Below are 12,747 nucleotides of genomic sequence, written 5' to 3'. Positions count from 1 at the left end.
TGGTGACAGCATTAGCCTCTAGTTCTGCTTCTAACCAGCTGCGACTGGGAAGCCTGTCAAAACAGATGGGAAATCCAGAGGGAGTAAAGTACTAGCAAAATTTAGAAGATAACCTGCTTCAGACCAAAAACTGATAAAAATATCACCTTTCACCAAGGCAGTGAGCCAAAGCCATACTGGAATACCGTAAGAATAAGAAAGTAAATGTCCTTGACTGGCTTAGTGAAAGTCCTGACTTGAATCCTATTAAGAATCTGTGCAGAGACTTGAAAACTGCTCTCCATTGTCAATCCTCACAGAACAATCTTGTGCAAATGTGCCAGGAAGAATGAGCAAAACGTGCCTAGTTGGTAGAGATTTTCCAAAGGCTTCAACTATATATTGAGTTCACGGTTCTAAACACTTATGCAATCAACATTTTTGTTTTTTCCCATTTAGTTTTTGCTTAAATTTACTGTACCTTCACCATAAGTTCTCTGTTTGAGGATTCGGGTTTTGAATAACATATTGTTTACTTTATTTGGGAATTTAGGAAGAGTCTGTATGCTTTTTCAAGGCACTGTAGATAGTGATTTCTGTATGTAACCAAAATCTATTAATGCTTGTTTTGTCTTAGACCCAGTGTCTGTGGAAGCTTAATTTACTCATCACGGTTTTGTCACTAAAATATTCATTTAAAAAGCATCAACTTCAGCAGATAAAATTTTAATGAGGTAAAGATTAACAGTGAAAGGTGTTTATTTTGTGTTGCTTTTCTCTGACAGAGGTTCACCAAAATGTTTTATTCTGTGAAGAGTTTGCTAAATGAAATTGCAAAGATGCATGACGTATACAACCACACACCTGGTTTCATTTAAGTAATATAACCTAATTTATAGAGGAATTAAATGTAAAAGAAGTTTGAATTGGGTCACAGCGTGCCGTATTATAAAGAAGATGTATTTTTTAATCATAGCTCATTAATATGATAGATTGCATGCAAGTTTATAGACTTCAGAAAATAAGTAATACCCACAATTTATGGAAAAACATCTTTGAAAATATAAATCATCAGCATGTTTTGTTTTTAGCACAGTCTGTATAAGACACTGTTCCTCATAATATTCTGAATATTCAGAATGAAACATTATTTTAAGGCACGTTTTTAGTGCATCTTCTTGTATTTTTCATTAAGATAAGTTTCCAACTCTAAGATTTACCCAATAAAATGTAAACTTCTTATTATTTAGAAAACCAAGAACATAATGGATCGAATAGGAACCGTCTCTGCTTTTTCCAATTTCATTTACTGAAATATTTTTTACCTTTCTGAAGCTTAAAGGTCCTGTATGTAAAGAATCCATGTTGTTCTCTGGATCTCCTTCCCATTGTCTATTTACTATCCAAGTACACTCCTACCTGCTACGATGTTGACGTAATTCCTGTCTGGCCACAGTGGAAACTGTAATAATATACCATATGTCTTCAGTTCAGTTTCCACTGTGACCAGGCTAATAGCTGTACATGTTTTTCAAGCTGCCCACAGAAGCTACACAGCAGCGATCAAAGGTGTTTTTTATGTTATGAATATTTCATCTATCACAACCTTTGTTAGATTAAATTAGTGTGGTAGTTTTTTTTTCATTTTGTTTTTGTTTTCTACTTCTAATTCTAAAATGACCTTCTATGACCCTTTACAACTCAGGATGATATAGCAGTAAGTAGCAGTCAGAATATAACCATAGGCATCTGGGTGTTTAGTAATAACGAGGTATTTATATTTCTTGGTAGCATGGGCAAATACTGCTCCAGTTTGCTGTTTGTATTTGGTTTGTATTTTCAGAGAATTGAGAATTTCTTTGAAATATGAATATGTATTTTTTGTTTTTACTCCTTTGAAGTTACATCCTGTCTGTGGGTCTGGAGTGTGGGAGGATTGCTCTGTACAAATGGAAGCCACTGACAGATCCATCTGCAGGAACAGACTGGATTAAATGTGGAGAGATGGATGAATTGTATCCTTTTCCTAATGTCATCTTATTTTAAAATGTATTTTAAGCAGTTATAAGATGCGCACGTTGTGCAGTTTTGTCAAGACATCAAAGCCAATAACGCTTTTAAGATTGCAGTCTCAAATCTTTTTTTATGCCGTTTCCTGTTTATTTCCATGTTCAGACAGCAACCTATTTGTCAGCTCGCAGTCGAAAATGTTCCAGAAGCAGGAGGTGTTCAGAGAATCTCTGCTTTTTTATCTAAGAAGAGAGTTCATATCTTTCAATGGCCCAGTCAAAGTACTTCAGTGTGGATCATTGTCCTGCTAAAATTTCTATTTATGACCCAGTTTTAGATTCTTTGGTGACTCAAGTAGATTTTCCCCTATAATTCACCTTCTTCAGCCTTCATTTCTTCCAGATACTTTGCATCCCTGCTATTGAGAGGTATCCCCATAACATGATGCTTTTACCAGTATTTGTGGTGGTTGGGATGGTGTTGACTGAGTGATGTGCTGTTGTGGGCTACACCACAAATGTAGACTAAAAGTTCAATTATCGTCTCATCTAACCATAAAATCCTCTGTCACATGTCTGCAGTATATCTCATACAAGAATTAAGATGAGTCTTTCAGTAAAGGCTTCTTTCTTGCACCTCAGCCACAGAGGCCAGCTTAGGTGGGGACTGGGAAATTGACAGTGTATGAACAGTGACTTCCATCTTGTGGTTTGCGAAGATCTATGTTCAGTACATCTCCAATGTCACTTTTGGCATCACAATGGTATCCCTAACCAGTCTGCTGCTTACCTGGCTGCTCAGTTTGTAAGGGCAGTCTGATTTAGTGCGTTTCTGAGTGGCATGTACATTCTGCTTCTTAATTATTGATTTTATTGACTCTGAACTGTTTGATGGAGGTATCAAATGCTATTGCAGAATAACCCATTAATGCTTGTTTGAGTTCATATATGGTTTCTGAGAAGACCATGAGATATGGATAACATCAGCATCGTTATCAAACTATTGGGTGACCACAATTGCATGGTAGATGGGGGCTTTGTCATTCTGGAAAACACCGTTCCTGGCAGGAGAGTAAAGCTGCAACATGGGGTAAAGATGATCACTCAGTATCGTAAAGAAGTAATTAGCATTAACCTTGCCTTCTAATGGAATGAGTGATTCCCAATCCATGCCAGTGAAAAGTTCTCCACACCGTTCCGGAGCCACCAGATCCCTTCACCAGTCAAGTGTTGAGGGACGTAGAGTTCTTTAGGTTGATGCCACACGAGTACTTGTATGTGTGTCAAGAACATACTGAGGGATGATTCGTCTGGAAGTATCATTTTACTCCACTCTTCAGTAGTCCATTGCCTGGTTTTGCAAATCTGCATTCCCAGGGGGTTGAGTGGTTTCTGCACTGCGACCCGGCTGTTGCAGCCTGCACTTTGGAGTTCTTGAGGGGCCACTTTGGATGAAACTGGCTGCTCATACCTTAAGTTAAAAATGTGCAGTCAATTGATCAGCAGTTGCTTACCTCTTTCGAAGTGCATGCTGGGATGCTATTTGCTTAATTAACACGAGTTATATCTCTGGAAAAAAAAAAACTTGCTTCAGTGTACTTGGTGCCCTTCATTTGCACCCAGATATTGGAATGGCAAGCACTGCCACCAAAAAAAAAACAACACAACTAAGGGTGTGTTCAGCCCCTAAAGGTTTTTCCTGTGAGAAGATAATTTACTTGTGTTCCTTGCAGCAAGCAAGAGTATAATAAGAGATGGAAATGTCTCTGCAATTGCATTTCTTGGACAACATTGCTAACAAGCGCATTCACATTTGTTTTGTATTTTTAGTTTCTATTTAAGAAAAAAAAGGCAGTATGTTTTCTTGGTATCTAAAAATAATGCAATTTAATTTACAATTCCAGTGAGCCTTCAGAACTGGGTGTCTAAATTATTTAACACTATTGTATTATCTTATTCAAACTTATTTTATATCAAGCTTTTATATCAATCTTTTCCCTAGATATTGCCCACTACACCAGATTTAATAATTGAAGACGTGAGATTAAATTTCTAAACCTGTTACATGACTCTCCAATTGCTTTTGGGCCACTCCCAGCCCAAAGCTAGTGAATCTACCAAGACATTTTGATGAAGACAGTACGATGATTGATGTCAGAAGAAGTATCTTTCTTTCTTGTATTTTCAAAAGAAAAAAAAGAAGGCATCAAGTTTGCATTTTCCTAAATGAGTCTCCATAATCTGTCAATCATACAATTATACTGTCTAAACTGCAGTTAAGTATAGTTTTTGGCCCTATACTTAATTTAGCACCCAGTATACAAATATGCTCTCTCAGATTATTTAAAATCCTTTGTAAACAGTGAGTGTGATAGACAAATGTTTAAAGAAACAATATTAAAAGAAATCATAATATCTTCATTTGAAAATATCCAATAGTGTGCACACCATGTTCTGAAAAACAAAGATAAAAATGGTAGAGCAGTCAGAGAGTAAAGTCTGAAGCATGGAATAAGCTAAAATAAATATACACCAAACAACAGGACATTGATTTCTTGATAAATGCCCATTTGGTAGATGGCCAGTGCACAGATGTCTGCAGTAACCTAGACGTAAGATGATTAATGTGCAGATATGTATCTGAAGGGAAGCGCTGAGTTTGCCCCCAAAGCACTGTGAAACCAAAATAGTGTTTTTCAGCCTGAAAGAACTCCACCCCCCAGTGGATGACAGAAACAGATCAGTAATGTATCAGTCATTACATCATAGAATATCTTATAATTTGTCATCCAACATTTTGTCATGGAACAGCGCTAATGCTTTCACTTGAAGGAAGAGACGTTTGGATCCAAACATGTAGTATAATGTGAAAACAGGGCTAATTGCATTTCTAAATCAGTATTTTAAAAAAAGGACATTGCAGTTCTTCACAAGATGTCCAGCTTGTAGCTAATGTCTGTCACAGTACTCTGTAAGGATCTACAGAAAACTGAACTCTCCAAGGATATGAAGTTGTTGGGGAAAAAAAGGCGGTGCTTCAAAAGGAAAAGAGAAAACTATTATGCTCGTAGTCAAAGTAAAGAACGTGCAAAAATGTATTTTTCAAACTTTTGTAAACTATAACTTTTTTTATTTAATCAATTTAAATGGTAGTTTATTAGCCACCATAGATATATAGAATGGTATTTTCCATGACTGTTTCCGTATTTGTTTTTATAATCACATAGTTTGTATTTCTTAAACAAATATTAATATTGTTATAGCTCAGATCTGAATGCTTTGTCAATCCCTTTTTCAGTTTCTTGCGTCTGCTATGGGTGGTGGTATGAAACGGATTCATTCATTTGAAAATGAATCACTGTGTGATAGGACACTTCATTTTGGGTAAATCGGACATCTGCTCCAGCCTGCATTGTGTGTAGTCAGTGTGAAAAGGAACACTTGACCTACACTCCCTGTCTGCTGCACACGGTAAATATTTCAGATGTTATTTACGTGGACTTACACAATTCACATGGTGTGTCTGTTGTGAGCCCTCAGCCAACAGCAATCAAATCCTGGCAACGGCAGAGCAGAGCTAGTGTTATACAAACATTTTTCTCCTTTGTTTAGAGCCTGAGCAGGGTTTTAAAAAAGAGCAGGCTGTTCAGTGCACCTACAGTACATGTAGCTGTTTGAAGAAACCACCCTTTAAATAAAGTGTTCCATCTCTGTTCTTTGGGAGGGCTGCTAATGATTTACAAGTCAAGGTATTAATGGTATTGGTGCACCATATCATTAGAAAGCCTTACAAAAAAGCTATTTGTTTTGCAATTGGAAGCCCTTGCTAGTTACAGTAGTTAAATAATAACGAGCTCAACCAGCAGTAATTAGTCATTTGCATGTTTTCGCTGTCTCTACCATTTCTTCCACCTACTATGTTTAAAATGATTTTCTGTAATTGAGGGAAAGGTCAAATGTAAAGGTCCTCCTCACACCCAGTATGAGCATCTTAAGATATTCACCCAAGCAATACCCATGCTGTAAATTGTATTTTTATTTTTTCTGCGATTTCTAACGACCTTTATCATGATCAAAATATGAACAGTATATCTCTGTAAATGCATCACGGTAAGCAACCTTTAATCACTGGAATTAGAATTAAGAACTTCATTAACTGCATACTGATTACCAATGATGAAGATTTTTAAGAATGAAATCAAGTTTTATAAGAACATCTAAATGGATACAAATGATAGGAGGCCATTTGGCTCATCCAGTCCATTTAATAGTAGCTTATTGATTTTGGATCTCATTAAGCCGTTTCTTGAAAGAAGCCAGGATGTCGGCTTCAACATCTTGACAGGGTAGCCCGCTCCATTCTCCCACAACCCTTTGCGTAAAGAAGTGGCTTCTGTTCTCAGTTTTAAATGCACTTCTATTCTGTCCTCATGTTCGTGTTTCACTGTTCATTCTTCTGAAGTCCACAATGCTGTGTTTGTCAGCGCCTTTGGGAATTTTTAATGTCCGTTTCAGGTCTCCCTTTAGTCTTCTGTACAGTTCAGTTCTTTCAGCCTGTGAGTTGAAGGCATTCCTTTAAGTCCAAAAATGCATCTGGTTTGCTCTTTCTATCAATTAGTAATCAAAACTATCCCCTATAATTAGTGTATAGTTATATATATATACCTATGTACTATAATTTCCTGCTTTCCTAAAATGCCTTTTTGTAGTACTTTCATGTATATTCCCCTGTACTGTATTATGCCGTGGACTTGTCAAAGGAGTGATTTAAATTAAACAGATTTATTTATTGATATTACTAAATCAGTGCAGGCTATTTCATCAGACCTCAGCAACTCCAAACTGCTGAGTAAGGCTCCCTGGTATTTGGATTGCTGAAATTGCTGAAGTGTTTTTTTTTTTCCTTGACTGCCTGATTCCTTGTTCCAGCCAGCGCCATGCCCTGTCAGTCAAGAGGGTCCGCTGGAGACCGGTGGGTGGTAGGGCTGGCCATGCAGATGACACTGGGGACAGCGGGTGGACACAGCTGGCCAGCGCAGGAGCTGACCACTGCATCAAAATATTCAATATCAACATCCGGACTCTTTAGTTGTTGGAGCTCAGTAACTGGAGGAGGAGCATGCAGTCACACCATACTGTACAACCATACGAGTGTCGCCTGGAAGTGTCACTAAAAGGATTCAGACAGGTGTGAGGTGTAGTGATAGTTGTTCTCTTGTTTGAAGTGTAAATACATTTGGAACTTTCATGTTATCAAAAAAAAACATTTTAAAAAAGAATTCTGAAACTCATTCTGCATTTTTAAATTGAGGGCCAGTGAGAGTGAACCAGTTTTCTAGAACCAGTTTTCTAGATTTCTTTAGACATGAGTTTGTTTTGGATGGTGAAAGTGGAAATCACAAATGGCAGGAAACGTATACCTTACCTCCAAGTAATACTGCTGTACTTTTAATCAAATACCATCGATGAGGAAATGCTTCAGTATGCCCTATTTTCAGTGGTTGCCTTCCTTGGCCAAAATGAGTTCTGGTGAAACCCTTCAAGAAACTAGTAGTGTTCCTTTACTTTAAATTCTTGCTTTCCCAAAGAGACTAGAAGACTGACATAGGAATGCTTGGTGCTGCAAGTAGGGGATTAAAATATTCCTCGAAGTTATCAGGGTTATTTAAAACAAATCTCTGAGGACTTTGGTTGCAGATACCTAATAATGGGATTTATGGATTAAAGCTCCCAGTTGCCAATGGGTTATTTGATATGACACTAAAAAGAGAAAACTAACAGCACTTCACTCTCTCCCGTCTCTGATCCTTGTGAATGGGGTAATTTGCATATTGGGAAGAGTCTCATGACAGTTTTATCTGTCTAAGAATTCCTGTGTGCAAACGTGTAGGAATAGCAGAGCTTCCATTACCAAGGATCTTACACTGAATTAAATTGTGTGCTTATTCTGTTTATAGGGTACACATTTGTGTTTTTTTTAATATTCAGAGAAATGCACAGAATTCACATTCTTGTTGGTTGCTGTGTTTATCAACGAAGAGAAGTAGCCTAAAATAGTTGAAGAAATGCAGCTTGTTCAGCTAAATGTTTCTCTCTATTCCATCTGAGGTCTCAATTGCCTCTGTGCTTTACTTGTTAGATTTTTATTTATGTCGGAATAAAATTGATTTTCAAATCCAATAATTATGACGTCTTTAATTCATAATGACCACAGAAAGTTTGAAGTTTTTTTGTTAATTGGTAAATGCCTGTATTTGTAAATGCCTAGAGGGGAGAACATTTTCTTGTAGTCCAAATGGATCATGTGTTGAGGTGTGCTCCTGGATGTTAAGGTACTGGTAGTGGGAGGTCACAGTGAAAAGAAAGATTTATAAGTCAAGGCTTTTACTTTCACTTGAGCCCCATCTTTACCCCTAAATGAGGATACAAAAATGCCTGCACAGTTAGAGACAGCTTGGTATTGCAGAGAAGAATTCACCTTCAAGGGAACACTGTACCGATTGAGACTGGACCTAACTTGACTGCAGTACTATAGACATTTATTTGTATGCCTGTCAATGGAAGGATTGAGGAAAATATCTATTTGGAGATTCCTGTTCCAAACTATGCATGCCTATGTCAATGCCATTTGTGTGACTGACAAAAGGGGGAAAATGTGTGTATGAAATATGCGTCTTAAAAAAGGGGTATTATAATATCTCAGTTACATAATTCCATTAAATTATAACAAATGTGGAATTTTTAACCTATACATTGTTTTTTTTCCCAGTCATTTTTCTTGTTTTGTATGAATATTTCCAGTGTTATTTTGGAAAATGTAAGTAAAGCAGCATAATTGAAAAGCTGAAGAAAGCTGTGTATGCCCGAACATAAGCTACACATTTACAGCTTTGTGCTGTCTTTTCAAGGACAAAAGCTTATATTCAATGCACATTCTAGTGTAGCACAAATCAAGCCATGGAAACTTGTAAACTTAAGTCATTACTCACTTCCTGCGGTTTAAATACTGTAGACTGTGGTATGTGGTATTCCACCTAACCTTGAGCTGGTGCACTTCATTTAGTATTCGCGGCACACTTATTCTTTTTCACCTTGTCTTCAACGTGGTATTCCCGTTAAATCACTCCCCATGATTGTGATTGTGTCAGTACATGCTTGAATCCTGATAGCATTGCCTCGCTTTACTGTTGCCATTCTGTTTTGTCACCTTCCCGATAAATAGTTTCAAAGATTTTCCTTCTAAAAGGTGACGGCGCATTTTATATTTTAATCATAAAGCCCATGTTTATTATTTTCATTGATCTCGCTATTGAAATATTAAAAAGAAACTGAAAACCTTTTCCTCACACCCACTGCAAGTTAATAATAATAATAATAATAATAATAATAATAATAATAATAATAATAATAATAATAATAATAATTTGTAGTTATTATTAATGGCATGAATTAACACATGAACAGTGCAGGATTTGACCGGTGATTGAAGGTGGCCTGTCTGTTGAAGAAGTTGTCTAGAGGATTAGCAATTCTGTTTTCTAAATAAGCAGACAAGTCCAAGAAAACCAAAAATAAAGCTCTGTGATGAAAAGATAAAGGGATCCCACTTTCCCAGGACCTTCCCATCCAGCTGATCTGTCTGTTATTGCTTTCAGACTGCAGTGTCTGAGGAGTTCCAGTAAGAAATAACCTGCACATCAGCAGAATGGCTTCCCACTGATAGTTGGTGTGTGGTGAGTGTTCTGGCGCACTATGGCTGCTGTCGCATCATCCAGGTGGATGCTGCACCTCTGTGCTGGTGGAGGGGATCCCCATTACCTGTAAGGTGCTTTGAGTGGAGTGTTCAGAAAAGCGCTATGTAAGTGTAAGCGATTATTGTTATTATTAATGGCAGTAGCTTGTCATCTACATGAAAATGATTGGTGTTCTTAAATGGCAACAGGGGTAACTTGCTGATATCTGTGAGATACAATTGCTACATTCTGTGGGTCAGAGAACCTCTGAAGGTGTATGAGAGAGGGATGGCATAGTCCTCTTGGTGGATCTGATGGAAGTCAATGTATGCAGAGGAATGCTACATAGTGTTACATGGTTTGAGTCAATTAGTGGAGTGGTGGAAGTGTGATGGTGTGGGGAGGAACCTTCATTAACACAAAAACCCCTGTGGTGCAGTTTGAGAGCAACCTTACTGCTCACTGACGCATTGACTTTTGAGTCAGTAGTTTCTCACTCCGGTAGGAATGTCCAGCAGTAAAGTTTTCAGGATGATGTGAGACCATGTAGCGTTAAGGTTATAATAGCATATCTTCAAGAAAACAGTGTTGATGTCTTGCTGTGGTCCGCTTTTTCTCTGGATCGCAGTCCTATAGGACACTGTATGTGGGACTAACCGGTAAACACAATGAACAGGAGACAATCGTGACTAGACAGTCTTTGCTAACTGCCTTCAGAGGTTGAACAGGACTATTTGGCAACGCTGCCAAACAGTGTTTTTTTAATGGTCAGGAAGGTCTTATTTGATGTTCTTACTTTGTTTTCATTTTGACAGCATCGTGTTTTACACTGGACAGGTACAGTATTGTGTGTTTGTGGCTTTCTTCTTGTTCACATTTCCTGTAATTTTCCTGTTAGATGTCCAAGTTGAAGCTATTTGACGAAAACCATTAAATCTGAGTGTTGCATTTCATTTGTGCTGTAGTTAAACATTTTTTTTGTTTCTCTTTATGCATAAAATAATGCTTGAAATGGTCAACCTAAAAAAAAAAGATGGGAAAGCAGAGTTGAGCAGCGGGTTGGATCACCTCTTAAAGCAATACCAGAATAACACTTGTCGCACTGTATTATCACCACAACTACCCAGAGATACATAAGCCACCTCCTCTGCCCAGGAGTGTTGGGCCCAGGAAGATGCAGTTGCATATCTCCTTTTGATTGCAACATCTTCCATTTTGCATTGTTCCGTCTTTGTGAACCTTGCATTCAAGATGTACAGTAAAAGGCATATTTCAGTCCTGACATTCTTAAACATCGGTTCTATGATTTCTTCCTTTTTCTTTCTGTGAAGCACCTTAATGGTCTTTGTATGTTCATGGGGTTCTATCGAATGATAAAATGTAAGTATTGATCTGCCTCATTCACACTTTTTTGTGCCTTCCACTGAAATGTAACAATGTTTTTCCACTGACTTAGCTGCCTGTTCAATGACCTGTAGCTTTTGAAAAGTTGGTGCCCGTAGCCTAGAGGTTCACTGCTATGTTTTTTCTCGTAATGTTAATGTAACACTTTGAATGGTTAACAATAATTAAGGAGCACATCTCACGCTTTTGTCTGTTGTGCTGTCGTTGTATCAGCCATGGGGATCTCTGTTCAAATGGCAGTACCTTAAGTATAGTTTGCAATTTAAAATTTCCATTCAATGTAAAACACCCAAGAAGTATTTTTTTTGCGCAGGCACTATACACTTGTTTTCTTGGGCTTTGCCTTCTGTTATGGAGCAGCTGTCCCTCTGAGATGTCCTTGTTAGTTTTAGATATCTGGAGAAGGGTTTTAAGAATGAGTTAAAGAGAAACATAATTTACAATAACTGTAGAAGAACACTCTTCTGCATTCTGCACCCTCTTGACATTTTCTGCAACTATTTCTCTTCAATCATTCTTAAAGCCTAAGACAAGGACAGCTCAGAGCAGCAGCTGCTCTGTTACACCTGTATACTATACACCTGCTTAATTTCCTTCACAACTTCTACAATCTTTTTTTCAATCCTCCTACTTGGATATCACAGCTTTCCAACTGTCCAAATCTATAGTGGAATCATCAGTATAAATAAGGATAAGCTTTGGTCTTCCGGTACTCTGCAAATTAAATAACCCCAGATGAATCTTTCCCCTGTTGTCTGTGCTGGGTGCTAACCAGTGCCTACCGCCAGGGATTTGCAAACTAACCTTTCAAGAAGAACTTCATTTGAAAGCCTTTTGAAAATCTGCATGTGCAATGCCATATGCAGCAGTTATTTGTTCAAAGGACTAGCAGATTAATTAAGCAAGACCTACCTTTCCCAAATCCATGCTGGCATTTCCTTGGAACCCCGTTTCCATAAAAATGATCCTATACTTTAGTTCTAATCGTTTCCATAGTTTTACATGCAATTGAAAGTCAATACTATTGGTCTCTAAATTACTTGGTTTGGTTTTGGACACTACACAAGCAATTTTCCAATCAACGGATATTACCCCTGTCTTCTGCGATTGTTGGAAGCTAATGAATAACATATCTTGCTTCTTTAAGGTCAGTTGGGAGAATTAGTGCTTTTACCACTTTGGCTTTATTACTGTTAAATATTGAATTTGATCTTCAGTCAGTCTGGGGTACATTGTTGATTGTTTTTTAGTGATCACCTAAAATAAATGTTTATTTCATACTTCAGCCATTTTTTCCATTTTCTCTTTGTCATCTCAAATCGACTGTTTCTGTTGCTTTACTTTTGCTATTGTAATACTATTTTACAGTATCTGTATATTAATTTTCTTATTTAAAGTCCTTTTTGTCTTTGCTTTCCATTCAGAATATCTATTTTCTTCAACAGGATCTTGTTCTTTTAAAATATTTTTAGAAAGTGCTGACCTTTCTCTGATCTTTGTTTATGATAACACATTTCATTAGTCTTAATGAGTGCAACGCTTTAGTGTTTATCTCAGAAGGGAAGTGATCTTGTTAACACTTCTCGTCATTCTCTTTGCTTTAAACAGAAGTGTGAAGATTC

General features: G+C 37.4%; 1 protein-coding gene across 1 annotated transcript in view; it reads left to right on the top strand.

Moving 5' to 3' along the window:
• The window catches only part of elp2 (elongator acetyltransferase complex subunit 2), a 53,968-nt gene extending 45,797 nt beyond the window's left edge, over nucleotides 1–8,171 (top strand). Inside the window, exons 21-22 of the mRNA XM_088601720.1 lie at nucleotides 1,881–1,994; nucleotides 6,918–8,171. Of these exons, the coding sequence (XP_088457846.1) occupies nucleotides 1,881–1,994; nucleotides 6,918–7,077 (274 nt within the window). The 3' untranslated portion in view covers nucleotides 7,078–8,171. The remainder of the gene's footprint in view (nucleotides 1–1,880; nucleotides 1,995–6,917) is intronic.
• The last annotated feature ends 4,576 nt before the right edge of the window (nucleotides 8,172–12,747 follow it).

This window comes from Lepisosteus platostomus, chromosome 12 (assembly GCF_059453375.1).
Source record: "Lepisosteus platostomus isolate fLepPlt1 chromosome 12, fLepPlt1.hap1, whole genome shotgun sequence".
Lineage (NCBI taxonomy): Eukaryota > Metazoa > Chordata > Actinopteri > Semionotiformes > Lepisosteidae > Lepisosteus > Lepisosteus platostomus.
Note: the sequence above shows the minus strand (reverse complement) of the source record. Positions and strands in the feature narration are given on the sequence as shown.